This window comes from Acanthochromis polyacanthus, chromosome 3, assembly GCF_021347895.1.
Source record: "Acanthochromis polyacanthus isolate Apoly-LR-REF ecotype Palm Island chromosome 3, KAUST_Apoly_ChrSc, whole genome shotgun sequence".
In the NCBI taxonomy this organism is placed as follows: domain Eukaryota; kingdom Metazoa; phylum Chordata; class Actinopteri; family Pomacentridae; genus Acanthochromis; species Acanthochromis polyacanthus.
In genome coordinates, this window is record NC_067115.1 from 22634732 (window position 1) to 22652190 (window position 17459).

Genomic DNA, 17459 nt, shown 5'->3' on the forward strand with positions numbered 1-17459 from the left:
CTAGACAAAGACAAGTCATGAAGTCCAAGGAACTCTGTGAAGACTACTACAATAAGATTGCGGCAAGGCATAGATCAGGGTGATATAAAACCACTTTGAATGTTCCCAGGAGCACAGTGGCCTCAATAATTGTGAAATGGAAGAAGGTTGGAACCACCAGGACTCATCCTAGAGATGGCTGTCTAGCCAATCTGGGAAATGTGGTAGGAAGGGTCTTGGCCAGGGAGGTGACCAAGAAACCAGCAACTACTTGAACAGAGGTTCAGAAGTCCTTTGCAGAGATGGGAGAACTGTTAGGAAGGATGACCATCTCTGCAGTACTTCATCAAGCAGGCCTTTATAGTAAAGCAGGTAGACAGATGTGGGCTATCATGTGCTCTTGAATAAAACAAATGGTATTTAAAAGACTCAGAAAGCATGAGGAAAAAATTCTCTGATTTGATTTGACAAAAATTTTGCTCTTTGATCAGACTTCTATATAGCCTAGCCGCGCTAGACAACCCACGGCAACGAATTTAATTCTCTGCCAGGGTGGGTCTAGTTACCCTCCATAAGGCTCGAGGCTGGATTCTCCTAAAAGTGGCCGGACCAATCACCATGAAGTGTAGAGTCAGAAGGCGGGCGTAACGAAGTGACGACAGAGGCGTGACGATTCTGACAGAAACAACCGGCGCACAATAAACAGTTATCTTTCGACTCGGCTTTGGCCACAGCCCTTAAAGATTTGAAGCTAAAATTCAACTTGAAAGATAAACAAAGGACGGCACTTAAGTGTTTCATTGAGAAGAAAGACGTATTTGGACTTATGCCGACGGGATATGGCAAATCCTTAATATACCAGTTGGCTCCGCGGCTCCGCTGGTTGGGAAGCTAATGGGACTTAGCCACAATCCGCCGGTGCTCTCGGAACCACGTCAGCCTATTCGTTGCGTTGATTGGTTGTATACCTACCCAATTGCTGCAGAGGGATTTGATAGACAACCTTTTAGCCCGCCTCCCTCCCTGTCGAGCTTCCCTAGACCCTTGTGCCGTCAGAAACATGGGTGTAGCATGTCTAGGCTAACTTCTATACACTTTGTCAGCAAAACCAAGCCTGCTCATATTTTGGGCAATAACATTCTCTACAGTGAAGCATGGTGGTGGCAACATCATGCTATCATGGACAGAGAAACTAGTTAACTGAAGAAAGAATGACTGCAGTGAAACGTGGGCAAAAATCATACTTGTCAAAGAAGACTCGAAGCTGTAATTGCCTACAATAAAATTTGTACAAAGTACAGAATTGGGTCTGAAAACTTTCACAAATGTGCAGAAAAAAATTCTTAAAATATGTTTACGACACAATAAAGTTCTTGAAAGTTGAAGAGTTCACAGCATTTTCAGAATTTGTTGTATCCTTTTTTCTTTGTTAGCTTAAAATCTGAACCCAGTTGTTTAATTACTGAATGTAAGTTTAGGCTACCTCTAGACAGAGACAGGCTAACTATTTCAAGTGCTACTCGCTGTTGGCATTGGCAATAGCTTCATATTTACCGTGCACACATGAGAGTGGTACTGATCTTCTCATCTAACCCTCAGAAAATTAATAAGCTAATTTCCCCAAACTTGAGGCTTTTTTTTAAATCTTCCACTTTTGAGAATTACTGAATACACTACATTAATACAGTATTCTGCAGTAGGAGTAGCAGCTGCTGTGGAGCGTTGGTAAATCTAAACAATGTGGCTTCTGCTGGGGAAACAGGCCAATATATGGAAACCACACACAAGAACAAAAACAACAACATCTCGAGTAGGGAATTTTTCAGAAACCGTCAGACCATAAGCAACTACTAAGTGTTGAGAGCACAGACATCAAAATTCTCCAAGCATACTGCTCTATAGTTGATATAACAAGCAATATGACAGAGCATGTAGCTAAATCTTTAGATTTTTGCATTTGATCAATGCAGATAGAGTGAAATGCTGATAGGGTGATTTCTGCATCCAGGTGATTACAATTTGTGTTACTATTTGAGATCAGGGTGTGTAAGTTGGGATGGACGCTTGACACTGAAATAGTAAAAACCTCTTTAGGAAAAAAACCCACTCCAAAACACTTCTGATGTGCAGAGACAGAGTATGAGAAAATAGCTGTGAGAACATGCAGCAGTGGAGTGATTCATCCTGCTCTTTAAACATGTCAGACTGATTCTACTTTGTATCTATATTTGTTCTTGGTTACAAAAAGCAGATGAAATGATCAGCTTTGTGCTCTCCTTTGGCCTGCTGTGGGAGTTCTCAGACTTGCTTTGCTGCCAGCTTGGAGAAATCCCTCCTGATAGACCAATAAATGAAAATCAACAGCAGGAGGAAGCAGTGAAAATAGCTCAAATACTCTATAGAACAATTACTCTGACAACAGCTTAATTGGAGCAAATTCTGCACAGGTTACTATTTAAAACCTTCACATCAGATCATTACCGCAATCCAGATCATTCACTCTTACTCTCCTCACATTCCTTGAAACATCAGTACCTGACTTTTGCTGTGGTCTGCACAGTTGGGAGCTGCACAGTCACCATGCCGTCTGCGTTGGTCTTCCCCACCACAGTGGGTTTGGTTTTCAGGATGTCTGGAGCGGTGGTGGCGGTGACGCGGTGCTGCAGACCCCCAGCGCTGTTTGCCCGGTTGGTGAGCAGAAAAGAGTACTGAGTGTCCGGCTCCAAGCCAGTGATCAGCTTCTGGGTCTGCTTGCCGTCCACTTCCACGGACTGACCCTTTCCATACAGGATCTAGAAACACAAATGCATTTCAAGTGTCTAAATAGTAAGCCTAATCCCGCCATAGATTCAGTAGCTTACACTAAAACTTCAGGCATGGTTTGAAGCATATGTATACATGTTGTAACTTGGTACCCGGTTCAGTGATTTTTCAGTTTATGAATGCTTATTTACAACGGACAACGCAAATAATGATGTCCTTAGAAAATCTATAGCCGTGAATCCACCTCTGCAATTCACATTAAATCTGAAAATATGAGTGAAACATTTGTGTTTCCAGGTTTAACTAAGATATGACTCATAGATGGAAAGATTTTTGATGCAGATTGCGGCAACTGGGTGCTAAAGGTTCGACAGTATCTCAAGGTTTAATCTTTAATCAATTTTGCTGGCTTGCACCAGCTTTTATTAACTAGAGGAGTGGAGCTTCATAGCTTTATAGCCAATGAACAGTTTGAAATAGGATAATAGTGGCTGTATCATGTAAATGATTGCAAAACATGGAGATTCAGTTTTTTCTGCTTTTTTTTTTTTTATCCCAGCCATTTATGTAGAACCAGCTTGTCTTGTTACACCCTTCGAGATCTGGCTATTCTTTGAATGACAATTTTTGCACCTACTAGCTAACTCTTTATACAACAGAAATCTTCTTACTGTGAATGGCTGAGCAGGGTTCTTGTCTCGGATCTCCCAGGACAGCAACACAGAGTTTTTCATGGCTGCCTTTACTCTGAAGTTGGTGGCAAAAACTAAAGCACAAAAGAATAAAAAAAAAAAAGAGAGAAACAAAAAACTTGAATAAGATTCCACAGTCTTTTATTATTCAGTCCACTGAACCAACCACAATGGTCTTACCTGTGTATCATTCTCTAGTACCAGGCTCATACTAACTACTTGCTCTCATCAATACACAGTTAGCGTGATTGGACAGGGATACTCGCCCAAGACCCAAGACTCTTACCTTGCTTTGGGAAAGGGATGTTGGGTCTAAGGCTACAGTGACAAGACAATGAAAAGGACACTTAGGATGCTGCCACCAGATGTTGTGCGTCGGTGTGTGTGTGCGCATGTGTGACTTTGCTTGCAAAATATAGGCTGAAATATGCTGTTAGGAGGCATGTTTTGCATCCTGAGCAATGAAGATGGGTTGTTTAGAATGTGAGTGTGATCCTACCTTGGTCTAACCGCTGCGTCCTAAACTGGACACTTGGGCTGTAGGGCCCCGGACCGACAGCTGTGAACGCACACACCCTGACATCATACACAGTATCGGCACTCAGACCTTCCAACAAAACACTCGACTTTGGAGTGGGCACCACAACCTCAGAGGCATTTCCTCGACTGTTTATATCCTTGTACAACACAGAGTATTTCGTAATTTTCCCATTTTGCTCAACTAGTGGGACTGATTTCCATGCCAGCCAAAGCGAGTTGGCAGAAGCCTCCTCTGAGATAATATTTTCTGGGTATCCACTTGGTGCATCTTCAGGAGTGGTCACCTCTTTTATGGCCTCCTCTCCGTAGCCCATTTGTTACGGGCAGAGAGTCTGAACACATAGTTAGCTCCCTTGTAAATATCCTGGGCAGTGTAGCGGTTTTCCTTTGTGGGAAATTCCACCACGGTGAAGGGAAGGACGTCGACACGGCCGAAGGTGAGGCGGTACCCCAGGAGTGGGGTTGGTGGGTTGGGAGCTGGGTACCACTGAAGCAGAGCAGTACCTGAATCAGTGGCACTCACCATCAGTTTGGGTTTCTCGGGCACTAGAAAAAAAAAGGAAACAGGAAGAAAACGAGAGAGAGAATGATGATAATTAGAGGGTAATTACAAAGCACATTATTCATAACCTCAAGGAAAACTGCAGAATATGATTAATATGGCACCAAATGACTGGCTTTTCACGGGCACAGCAAGGTGTGACAGAGTGAGATTTGGCCAAGTCAGTGATTTAATGGCCTCTAATGAACATTAGCGATGCCAAAGTCTCAAAGATCATTACCAGTTATGTGCACTGTGTGTGTTTCTTTTAAGCTCTGTGCCTTTCTGTATGTTTGTGTACACAAACTTACATGGCATGGCGGTGCACACACTAACAGGTTTGCTGCGAGCACCATCACCCTTGGCGGTGTAAGCCCCCACTGATACAGAGTAGGAGGTGTCTGCCTTCAGGTCTCCGAGCACCACCTCCTGCAGATCAAAAAGCTTTGTAAACAACTTTTGCGTGCCCTTAGGCTAAAAGGCAGTTTAGCACATTAATTAAGAAAACATACAAGGTCAAAATGCTAGTCAAAATGAGACAAAAAGGTGCAGTCTTCATGTGGTACAACATGTGATTTCTTTGTCTAACAGTGTTCTAGTACATGGAGTTATTGAGCTCATTTATACACAAACATTGCTTTTCCCCTTCTTTTATAGCTCATGCAACTGCTGCTTTTAGGATATGTACTGGTGATACGGTTTGTGATTATGTCAACAAAACCAAGAATTTTACACAAGTTGATCAGATTATAAGAGATGGAAATGTTCATAATAACCACATAATAACATTTAACTACACAGACACTCATAACTCTTTCGAATTTGTCTCCATCTACACACTAAATATATTATTTCCTTCATTTCTTGGCCTGGAGATATATCACATAAATAATCAAAAATATTTTGGCGATACCCCGAAATGACTCATCTTTATCTTTGTGTTTTTCCAGGATCCTTTATTAAAATCCTTGACAACACAAAGGACAGAAATGGAAAAGAGAGCTCCTTCAGGGGGAGATTTTGAAGCTACTATCTCATAAATATGACTCATCTACTTTCCATGCTTTGTTATTATTATCAAATAAAGTGTTAAGGAAAGGTTTACTCACATATTCAGTCGAGTCGCCATATTCCCACTGTACGACGGAGCAGTATAGATAAGGGGGGAGAAACACACATTTTAAAACGATATTAGCATATGATCTAAAATATTTCCTCATTTGCAAATTCTGCAGTCAAGTGTCTTTTACTGTCAAACAAATATTGGTTGGAATTATCGGTAATAAGAAGGAACAAAGGCTTGACATAGGTCTTTAATTTGTTCTGGATGAGGACGAAATGTTACTTTAATAATGAGAAACAAGCTTGTTTATCCTGATCAGATCTGCAGTCGTGTAAATACTAAGCTTAAGCATTTATTGAAGGACTAGATCAAGATTTTGTGAAATATGCTGATTTGCTTTCTTGCCAAGAGGGATGCCGTAATCACACCATGTAGGTGGAACAGTAATGATGGGTGAGATTCCCATGTTTATCATGAAACAAATCAGAAAGACACAGATTTCTTTAATCCTCAAACAACTCAAAAAATGTCAGAGTATTTAGCAAGACTACTTGCTTGGTAAAAACACCAGCAACATGCTACATAGGTCTGCAGTGTAAGAGTGAGTGGTGGTTGCTGTACTGCAGAGCTGGATGTGTGGGAGTTGAAGAATGTATTCTTAAATCTAGAGCTATATTTTTGATTTTTTTTTTGCATTTATTAACTGACAATATACAGGGACTTTTGCTGACATGAGGCATCCAAGTTTGCTTCCTTAGCTGGCACTGGAATGAATCAGCGTTTGACTTTGCCAGTTGTAATTGCAACTTGTAAACAGGGGCACTGGTAAATACAGAAACTCCAATATGGCATTAATGTGGCTCAGATGAGATGTGTGGTTCCAAAATGTTAACCTACAACCTGCAGCTGGTTAGTTTAGCTTAGGACAAGCTGGGGGAAACAGCATCCATACAAAGAGTGTTTGAGGTGCTTCCATTATTGACGCTAAGCTAAGCTTACTGGCTGCTGGCATTAGCGTCATATTTAATGGATAGATGTGACTCTCAGCAAATCCTTTAAACAATCTTAGGGATGGGTTCTGCTCACTAATCTGGTGGAGAGGACGCTGACAGTGACGGTAACAGATTGCTGCTCCAGACTACTGCATTGTGTGTTGTAGTGTTTGTGTAGATTTCATTAACAGTGGTGACCAGATGGCTGCATCACGTTTTTGGCATCTGTACAATTTGTCCAGGTAAGCCTATACATGGAAAGATCTCCACTTTTTTTTTTTTTACATGGATACAATTCACAATCAACAGGACTGTATAAATATATGCTGATCAGCCACAACATTTAAACCAGAGACAGTGGAGGCAAATATGTTGATCATTTGATAGCAATGCAATGTTCTCTTGGGAATTCTTGGATCCTGACATTTATGTGGAGATCACTTTGACATGTACCATCCACCTAAACACTGTTTCTGATCAAGGAAACCCCTACCAGCAGGACAATGTGTCTCAAAATACTGCAAAAATGGCTGAGAAACAGCTTGATGAACCTAACCAAGAGCTTAACACAATGTCTCAAAGTCCCTAGATCCCAATGTCATCGAGCATCTGTGGGATCCGTTGGAACAAGCCTTATCTACCAAGTTCCCCCCCCCAAGGGATCCTACTTAACCCACACAATATTACAGGTGGTTGAAATGTTGTGGCTGATTGCCTTAAATGCTGTTCAGAAATAATAATGCATAGGGTTTTATTTGGCATCCATAAGTTTGTTCCTTACACAGTTTGCTTAATCATAGGATTGTAATTCATATGTTCATGTTACCTGTGAGTCATCTATGAGGATGTCCTTGATGGAGGGCTGACCCTGAGGTTCTCCGTAATTCATCCTCACATAATGGACTTGGTAGCCTCGGACTTGACCATGCTGCCGTTCGGGTGCCGGTGCTCGCCATTTCACCCTAACAGCCGAGGCGTTCACAGTCTCTGCCTCCACCCCTCGCGGAGGACCACTTGGAACTAAAAATGCATTTTGGGATATAGGTCAAGGGTCATAGATGATGGGCACTCAAACCTCTTAAGTAAAGGCCTTCATTTAGTGAACTTTTTTGCTTAAAAATAATTGGTTTCAAGGGAAGATGAAAAAGTGTATCAAAAAGCTGAAAAAAATTTGAAAAATACAACCTTTCAAAAAGTTTCAAACTGCTCTGATGTCTGTGAAAAAGTCAAAATAGTAAAAAAAGAAAAAAATGGGAGTGCTTGAGGAAAAACATGGAGGAAAAAAGCAGTGGAAGATAAGAGGCAAATGCAGAGAAAGATAAGAATGGCAGATAGAAAAGGATTTGTTGCCAGGGGCTGATAAACAGTGGCAAGCAGTCAAAGAGAAAATACTGTTATCAAGAAAAACCTTTCTCGTGCTGCCAAGAACTACACTTCTCCCACAAAGAAAAAAAATCAAAATCAAAATATGAAAAACCTCCAGCCCCCTCTTGCTATCTGACTGACCCACGTACAAGCACTCTGAAGAACGCTGGAGTCAGAAAAATTTCTTAGCGCAGACATTGTGAGGAAGGACTATTTTGCATGAGTTTCAAAAATATCACGAAAAAATATCACAAACTGCTCGAGGTCGAATGAAATACACTGAGTAAAGTCAGCTCAAAGATATCCAAACAGCCATTAAGGAATTGGAAAGGATTCGGAAGGGCAGATGGTCAGTAAGAAAAGCCAAGGTGAGGAGAGACTGAGGTACAGATACAGCCAAAGGGTTTGTCTTGCTATTGTTAGTGGGAATATTGTTACCTTTCAGTCAAGAAAATCTCAACAATCCCTTTTCCCAAAAAGAGGGGATTTCAGAAGAAAGGAGGAAGGTGCGGAAAAAAGATACTGGTAAAAATGAGGATAAAAATGGCTGCTGGAGAAAAAGGGGGCAACTGTCGACGAGAGAAAAGCAGTGGTGAGGGAGCAGCAGGAGATTTCCGGATGTTGGAGGTTATTTTGGTGGTTATAAGGAATAAAGGAGAGGTTTGCAAAAATGGAGGGTCTCACAGTGGTTCTTAAATGCATCATCCGTTTAGACTGCAGCTCAAGGACAGACAAAATGCCTTACTGGCCAGTGGAACAAGCTTTCCGTTAGTTTAGCGTGCTTTGAGCTCATTACAACTATGTTAGTGAGTTAGAGGGAGCCACTGTTAGTGAGGCGAACCATCCTAAGAGAGGCATGTGTTTTTTTTGTTTTTCTTTTTGGGAACATACCATCTTCCTCGGTGCGGATAAGCAGCTGTAAACTTTCTGGTCCTTCCCCAGCTTCCGTGTATGCCCGTACTGTTATGCCATACTCAGTCCATTTCTCAAGGTATTCCAGGAGATACGGAGAACTTTCTGGAGGAATTCCATCAATCCTTTCAGTCGTTTTGTTGCCTTCTGTGGTGGAGTACTGGATGGAGTATCCCGTAATGATGCCGTTCTGAAACTCCAGAGGAGGGGGAGCCCAACTTACCAGGATGCTGGTAGAACTGGGACTGGTGCATGTGATGTCCTGGGGAGGTGCTGAAGGAACTGATCGGCCAGTTTTGAGGAAGCACAGCAGGGGTTGTTTGGGTAAATGTTATTTGGTTGTGTGTGCAAGTAGTTATTGGTGGGTGGAGAGGTGAGGAAGTGAGGTTTGCCGTGAAGGAATGGGGATGAAATTGAGCAGACGAGAGACAGAGAACAAAAGACAAAGAAACATAAAATGAAAACAAAACACTGGCGTACAGAAGCTCTTACGAAAAATGACCCTTTGACTAGAAAGCAAGATGGCTGAACAAAGATACTGAATGATGGGTGTCAACTTCTGCTCGGCAGAAATGTTTGACTCATGAAAACGAGTGAATGACTTAAAAGAAATGCAACACAAAAACACTGACTAGAGCTGAAGTACACACACATACCTGTCCATAACTTACTTGTCCTGACAGCCTACTCAAGCCTCTGTGATCCATGTTGGAGTTCTCATGTCTATCTACAAACCTTTGGCTTCTTACCTTGTTTTTACTGAATCTTTTACAGACCTCAGATTGGTAGCCAACAAATAAAGCTTTGCTGTCAATCATCAGAGAATTGCTTGGTACTGCTCCATATTTGCGGAAAACAGTTTCTGAGGTTAGGTTCTGGAAATCACATTCAGTATTACATTTGTTGAAATATCAATTCTGAGGTCAGTAAAGGTCTGAATTCATGACGGCCCCTATTTGACAGTGCAAAAAAGCAACGAAAGCAACTCATCAAAATCCTTTGGTGGCATATAAATTTAGGAAGTTCTGATTTTGCCTTTTATGCAGTTGTGGTTCAGTGTCAATGTGTATTTCATTATTTGCACTGTCAAAACTGAGACCTGTTTCTCTCCAACACACGCACGCACGCACGCACGCACGCACGCACGCACGCACGCACGCACGCACGCACGCACGCACGCACGCACGCACGCACGCACGCACGCACGCACGCACGCACGCACGCACAATCACACACACACACACACACACACACACACACACACACACACACACACACACACACACACACACACACACACCCATTCACACACAGCAGTGCGTGCGACTGGACCTACGTGTCTGCGGTGTGTCAATGGAAACTTCATTGGTATAAGCCCCGATTCCGTTTTTGCTTTTGGCAGCCAGCTGGAAGGTGTAGGTGGAGAAGGGCTTCAGGTTCTTCAGTAGGTAGGAGGCGGTCGGCTCAAAGGTCACTTTCTTCTGTTTGGTCACAGAGGAAAGAGTTAAATTTTGCTCTTCATCCATTCATCATTTATTCTGTTGTCATCCATCCAATCATCAATTCAATTAGCAGTCCAGTAAAACAGTTCATTTTGACTACAAATCCAACTGTCCCTCCATCCTTACCTCCTCTGAGTCATCCGCCCTTCGGTAAACCAGTTCATATCCTGTGATCTGGTTGTCTGGGCCGCCCTGAGGTGTGGGGGCCACCCAGGACAACAGGATACTGGTCTCAGACTTGGCTTCACCCTTAAATTCTGAAGGTTGTGATGGAACTACATAGTTGAAGAAGAACAAGATTAGCTAAAGTGACATCTGCTCGCATTTTTCTTTAGTATTCCTGGTATCTGTGTCTAATACACACACACAAAAAGAATATCTTTCCCTTCCCATTGCTGCCCATGTTTTACCTCCAGTCTTGGCTATAATCTGCAGATCCTGTGACAAGGGCCCGTCTCCTACAGAGGTGAAGGCCAGCACTCTGATATAATAAGTCTTGTTAGGAGTCAAATCCTGGATGGTGATGAAGTTGGCGCTGCGCACCATCTGCTTCTCCCACTGCACGACACACAGGCACATAACACAATGCGTGAATGCAAGAAGACGCCCAGATGCACACTCATGTATTACACATCTAGACAACACAGGCTGTCATCTCTTATGAATAAAAAGTAACAATGAAATTAAGGGAAACCATGCGCACAGAGATACCCACCTGGTTGACAGGCAGTGTGTTATCAGAGGTGTAGTACACTCTGTAGCCGACCACCTGGCCGTTAGGTTCCTCTGGCTCATCCCAGTGGATCATTGCTGTTGTGGCGCTCAGCATCCGGCCTATGACCTGCAGAAAAAAAGTTTAGAAACTTTAGTAACACTGCACTGAGTGAAAATGCTTCATATTTTCACAGCAGCAAGTTTTGTTGAAGAAAGTTGGGCTGGTTTTTTGAGAACTGAAGGCAACTTGAGATTAGCGCTTGAAAATTACACACTGAAAACAGGATTTATGTACCACTGTGCTATGCCAGGCTGAACAGCACGCAGCAAATCATCTTGTGTAACAGCCAAGCTTGAAATGCATTGAAATGAAGGCAACTTGTATGTACATAATTGAGATGCCATATTTGAAAACCACAGCCACACCACCGTAATAACTTCCTTCGGCTTTACAAAAGTCAAAGCATCAACCTTACCTGTCGTGGAGGAGAGGAGGGGGCCTGTTCCGCTGTGCGGGCCTCCACCACGTCGCTAGAGGGGCCCTGGCCAATGGTGTTGACAGCTGCCACCCGGAAGTCATAGTGGGAGTAAGGGCTGAGGCCGCCCACGCTGTAGCGTGTTGTGGCAATGCCATCAATCTCTTTATAGGGGTCCTCTGAGCCTTTGGCACGATGCTAGAGTAAGCAAGAAATAAAGTGGGAAGGGAGAAGAGGCACACACTGATTTAAAGCTGCATTAGCCAACTTTTTTTTCTACAGAGGAAAATCTATGGTTTTTATCCCACAAGTGCATAGAAATTGTACTGCACCATGCCATTATTTACCAGTCGAGATTTAAGCCAAAAACATGCAGAGTGAAGCGAGAGACACCACATGTCTAATGCAGATGCAGTGCATTTTGTGAATGGAGCTGTTAATCCTCACTGGTTAAGCAGTTCTTATTTCATTCTTACATCTCAGTTCACTGTTCCTTGTGGGCAGAAAGTATTCACAAGACACCAGATTTCATTTGAGCAATTTGGCAAAGTTTATTACCATCAGGAGAGACAAGAGGCTCTTTTCTTTTACAGCCCTACTTAGTGACTGAGGCTGTTAATAACAGTTTATGTTGATATAAAATCTACTGCTTTAGCTATCTTAAGCTCTGTGTCTCAGAAACTTGTCAGCACAGGTGGTAGTACTGTGCTGTAGGTAGAGTGTGGGTAAGTGCAAACAGTGATTGTGCGTCTGCTGCACACCTGTATGATGTAATAGGAGACAGGTTCAGGGTTTCCAGAATCCCAGGTAAGAGTAATACTTGTTGCAGTTCTCTCCGTCACCACAGGGGTGCCAGGAGCCTTTGGCAGAGCTGAAGGGGAGGAAAAAGAGAAAATCTCACGAGTTTTCCTTTAATAATTTGGAAACGGGTTATACTTTGGAACATAAAACTTGTCCTGAATGAAAATGCTGAAAGTAATTAAGTGACAAGGCCAGCTTAGCATCAGAATGACAACATTACCGTAATCTCTATACAACAATTAAAAGTACTGAAAACCAGTAATGAACAAAATTATCTTGACCACTGGACAAAACAAATCCAGTCTGTCCAAAAACTTATCTGTAACTTCAAAGAGATTTTTAACTTCTCACATAGTCAATCCAAATTAAAACCCGCAAATGCTGATAAACTAAATACAGATTTGGTGCTAAAATTGAAACAGCAGCAGCACAAAAATTAGTCTGTGCTCGGTATCAGCAATAAGAAGTGGAGACAAAAGACCTTTTTCTTAAAGGATTCTTTTAAGCTTGATTAAAAGAATGATTTCATTGATTTCCAATGTAAATCACAAGAAAACACTAAAACTCCTTCCTTCCCTACCAATTTCCAAGATAATAAGTTAGGAAAAGAATATTGTAATCAATAGAACTGTGTTTATATCTGCTTGTGCTTTTGAGTATTTTTGACAGTGCATGTGTTATTTTCCATCCTGCTAAGGATACAGTACATAGGGTATTCCTTATATGCATTATTTACTTTAGTGTGTTTATTCATATATTTGCCATGAGGATCTATAAACAGAGCACTCCTTTACTTTTCTGACTTTTTAAAAAAAATTTCACTTGAGTAAAGGTTAAACTATTAATATCCTCTCTTGTTTGTGTTTTTTTCCTCTCCTCACCTATAATCCTAGTCAGAACCCACCTTTCACAATAATCTGTGCGACCGCCTCAATCACACCAAGCGTTGACATGGCAACACAGGTGTAATTGTTGGACTGACGTACGTCAGTCAGCTCCAGGACGTTTCGGCCGATGGGCATGTCATCCTCAGGCGTCAGGTCTTCTGCTCCCAGCATCCACTTCACGTAGGGCATCGGCGAGCCAACCGCCACGCAGGTGATGTTGACATTTCCCCCTGGCATGATCTCGCTGTCGGCTGGGGGGATGGAGAAGCGAGGAGGGACACGACGCACTGGACCAGACAGCAACGAAGGCAGGAAGGGGAGAGAATAGAGATGATTAGAAATTCATGACTGTGCGGAACAGTGGAAGCTCTATACACTGTAGGATGGTTATTTGATTTTTTTGTTGTTGCGCCATGAGCTCTGAGATGAAGTTTTATAGCATTCAGATTAGACTGCAAGCATCCAGACAGTCTGGTACACCACTGCTAAGGTGCATGTGATACCAAAATGTTTTATTAATGCCGTTTTAAGGTGTGCTCCATTAAATATTTTATGAACTGAAACACAAAAGATACAAAAAGAAAAAAGAAAAAAAAAACAACCACAGCAAACACACATGCAGTCACAGGGAAAAAACAGCATACAGTATATCTCAAAGGAGTGAACTGTATAGGCGGGTTTAAAGCTTCAGTACTGCACATGAAACAGCCAAGACACACAAACACAAATGGCCGTTTAATGGAAGAAAAGAAAACACCCGGGAGAGACTCAAAAGAGCCACACAGTTGTTACTGTACCAACCTTCTCGAAGCTCTGCAGTGGGAGGTAGGACAAAGCATGGCGGGAGGAGGAGGAGAGAAAAGAGAGGAAAATATCAAAGAAGAGACAGGAGACAAGGAGAGAAAACAAGTTAGACGAAGGAACATGGCAAGGTGGCGAGTGACATGGGGGAGAGCCGAAGAGAGCAAGTGGAAGAAAGAGAAAAAGACGTGAGAAGAGGAAAGAGGAGAAAGTGGAGACCAAAGATGGCCAATACTGGTGAAAGCTTTCCTGTTTAAGGCGGCCTCTGCTGCCAGCTGTCTCCAAAGACCGCCTGTCAAACACTCACTGAGCAGCACTGCAAGATTTTACTGGCCCTGCAAGCACTGTTAGACGCACATCACTGACTCCGTGCTGTGTGTTCGCATGTGTGTTTGCACGCACGTGTATTTTGTATACCTGTATATCGAGTGTGTGACATAGATGTGTGTGTTCGTGTGTGTGCCTCCGATCGTCTGTGTTTGTTTCGTAGCCCCGAGGAGCAATGTTGGAGTCAGAAAAGCATGCTACACTGTTTAAAGGCTTTTTTTTGGGTGGGCAGACAACAGAGCAAAAAGCCCCGGGAATAAAAATGTCTCCAAGACTCAAACATTCTGTGGGTATGCGCGTGAATGTGAGTGTGTCGAAAAAGCGGGGAGAGGAGACGGCGCCTGAGGAGGTGAGATGCCTGTCAGATTTGGGGAGAAACAGAAGTCTTAACCAGACAATGATTTGGTTTTTCTCTGAGGTCTAAAGGCTAAGAAGGGAGGGCAGAGAGATTAATGGCTCGAGTAAAACGCTCAGCCTGGCGTTGACTTGATGTAAAGAACACTCTGCGTTATAAATCTGCGGCCTAAAAAATATAAAATAGAGCATAAAACATGTATACCACATGGAAAAACATCAACACTACATCTTAAATCAATAGACAGCACATTTATAACCACATGGATCCTTAAATCTTTGTGCTCTAATTAGACTGAGAGTCTCACAGGTCGGTTTATATCCCCGTCTTACCTCTGACATAGAGATTAGCTGGGGTAGAATAGCGTGTCCCATCGCTGTTGGTGGCAACACACTCATATTTCCCTTGGTCTGACTCCTCACTCATCTCTATCTGGAGGGCACCTGGATGGATGGAGGGATGGAGAGAGAAGGAGTAGAAGACAGAGAGAGAGAGAGAGGAGAGAAAGTCGCACAAGAAAGACAGAGAGGAAGAAAGAGCAATCACACAGAAGTGGGACACATCAGGTAATTGGGTATGGTACATAAAGACATCAACATATAAATGGTAATAACTGCAGAAAGAACAAATGAGTCTGAGGGAGTTTTCAGCAAAAACAAGCTGAATTCTGTATGAGGAACACGGAGCTACAAAGGGAGTCGAATCTGTAGAGCAACATTAACAAGTTTCTACCGCTGTCAGCAAGAGTCTGCCCAAAACAAGGGTCAGTTTCCTGATTTAGAAATGGGAAGAAAGCAAAAACGAAAAAGAAAAAACAAAACTGATACAAAACCTACAAGAACAGAGAATGTAGTCTTCATGCAAGGCAGAAACAAATAGACCAAGCAGCCAAAATATGGAGAAATCCAGTCACAAATACAGCATTTTGAAAAAAACAAACAAAAAAAGAGAGTCTTGGCTGAAAATTGAGACGTAGTTACATTAAGGAGTAAATCACATTTTCAAGGATTAAATGTGACAAAGATATTGCCGTGGCAATAAGATATCCCCCAACCCTTTCGGATCCACCAATGGGATCAGGAGTGTGATGTCTATTTAAAACACACCCAATAAGGAGGTAAAGGCATCAACCGACCTCCTTTAAGGCCAACAGATAAAAAAACAAAAAGGAACGACATACGCAAAGCCTTGGGAAGGGGCCGATGCTTTCTCGTTCCCTGAAAATAGAAAAATTGTCAAAAAAAGTCAACCAGAGGTTCTTTAAAGATGGTGTGGTAAGGCAAAAAAGCGCCCATAAAAACTTTATCAAAAAAGTGGTTGTTTGGGGCTTTTTATCGGTAATGAGAGAGAAAAGAGAAAGTAATGAAAAAAATCATGAAGGAATGTGTGTGTGTTTGTATGCCTGCATGGAGTTTTGTGTGAATATCTGTGTGGGTGAGCACGCTAATGTTTGCAAGTGTGTGCATGAGTCTTCGCCATCTGGACTTTTCAGGCTGAACGGATAACAGCTGGGAGGGAAAACAAAACTGGGACGTTTGATTGGGCAAATATAGACAAGGTAGAAGGAGAGGCCAGGTCAAGCTTAGTTCAAGACCCTCCTCCCAAAAAAAAAAAAAGAAAAAGAAAAAGGAAAACAAAATCAGGTCACGAAAAAATTCTAAAAAGCAACAAACAGGGGTAGAAGTGAGTGTGCTTTTTCACCTCAAATAAGCAACAAATAAATAAACCCAAGTTGTAAACACATCATGCTTTAGTTTGGAATCAAAAGTAGATGTAAAACGTCAAATGATGTTAAAACTGATGGGTACAGAGGAGAGATCACAATATGGCCAAGAAGGAAGCAATGGCTTTCTGTGTTATAGAGTGAATGCTGAGGCTGAGATGGACAAATAAAAGGACGAAGAGAGGATGAGAGATGAGAAGAAGGGAGGGTGATAGAGTATAGTCATGAATTGCTTGCTCAACTCCAATTCCTCCTCTTGCACCTACTGCAGATCTGAAGAAGTTGGATGAGTACCACCAAAATGGCAGAGTCTTTTTGGACTAAACCCCATATTGATTAACCCACCCAGAACTGCTTTTCAGATCTATGAGACGAGTAGGAACAAGGGGTCGAAAAGGAATCAGGCCACTGTGTCATGTTGGTCCTCCCAGCAGTCTTACCTCGTATGGGCGTGCCACCTGAGTGGGCAATGAATGCACGAGATTAGAGAAGGAGAAGAAGAAGAAAATGTTAGTACCACAGAAGGAGCAGGGGATCAGGGAGGGAGGGAACTTGGGGGGAGAAGGTAACTTGGAAAGGAGAAGAATCAAATTAGAGAGAGAGACTCAAAACATAGATCTTTAAAGAGTGAGAAGAAGAGGAGGCATAAAAGAAAAAGACAGAGTAAATAAAGACAGAATAAGCCTGAGAAGAGAAAAAAACAGATCCTAGATAGAGTGACAGACAGTGACAGAGCTATAAGGAGATAGGTTATTGATTTGACTTCATTGATTTGCAGCAGGGGCAGATGTGGCTGTAGGAGTAGGTTGTGTCTGCACTGCTCTCAACTGGCTCTCTAGGAGGTGGACTGGTGGACTCTAAGTACGTTAACTGTGTCTTACCACTGTGTCTGGGTCTTACACTGTTCTGGTCTTTGAAATGGATCGAACACAAGACTAATCATGCTAACTGCACAGAGTTTAGATGTAACATCATATGTAAATACTATAATCTTTGAGGAAAAAAAATCCATCCTTCAATATTTAA

The 17459-nt window shown here is 42.4% G+C and overlaps 1 protein-coding gene across 1 annotated transcript in view; it reads right to left on the reverse strand.

Annotated features, from left to right (window-relative positions):
- The window catches only part of ptprdb (protein tyrosine phosphatase receptor type Db), a 155521-nt gene that overhangs the window by 25842 nt on the left and 112220 nt on the right, over positions 1 to 17459 (reverse strand). The window contains 18 exon segments of the mRNA XM_051946554.1: positions 2515 to 2771; positions 3414 to 3508; positions 3934 to 4287; positions 4290 to 4520; positions 4827 to 4944; positions 5625 to 5651; positions 7397 to 7590; positions 8827 to 9129; positions 10184 to 10328; positions 10476 to 10624; positions 10760 to 10907; positions 11065 to 11190; positions 11540 to 11737; positions 12301 to 12410; positions 13245 to 13514; positions 14029 to 14040; positions 15043 to 15153; positions 16874 to 16891. Of these exon segments, the coding sequence (XP_051802514.1) occupies positions 2515 to 2771; positions 3414 to 3508; positions 3934 to 4287; positions 4290 to 4520; positions 4827 to 4944; positions 5625 to 5651; positions 7397 to 7590; positions 8827 to 9129; positions 10184 to 10328; positions 10476 to 10624; positions 10760 to 10907; positions 11065 to 11190; positions 11540 to 11737; positions 12301 to 12410; positions 13245 to 13514; positions 14029 to 14040; positions 15043 to 15153; positions 16874 to 16891 (2866 nt within the window).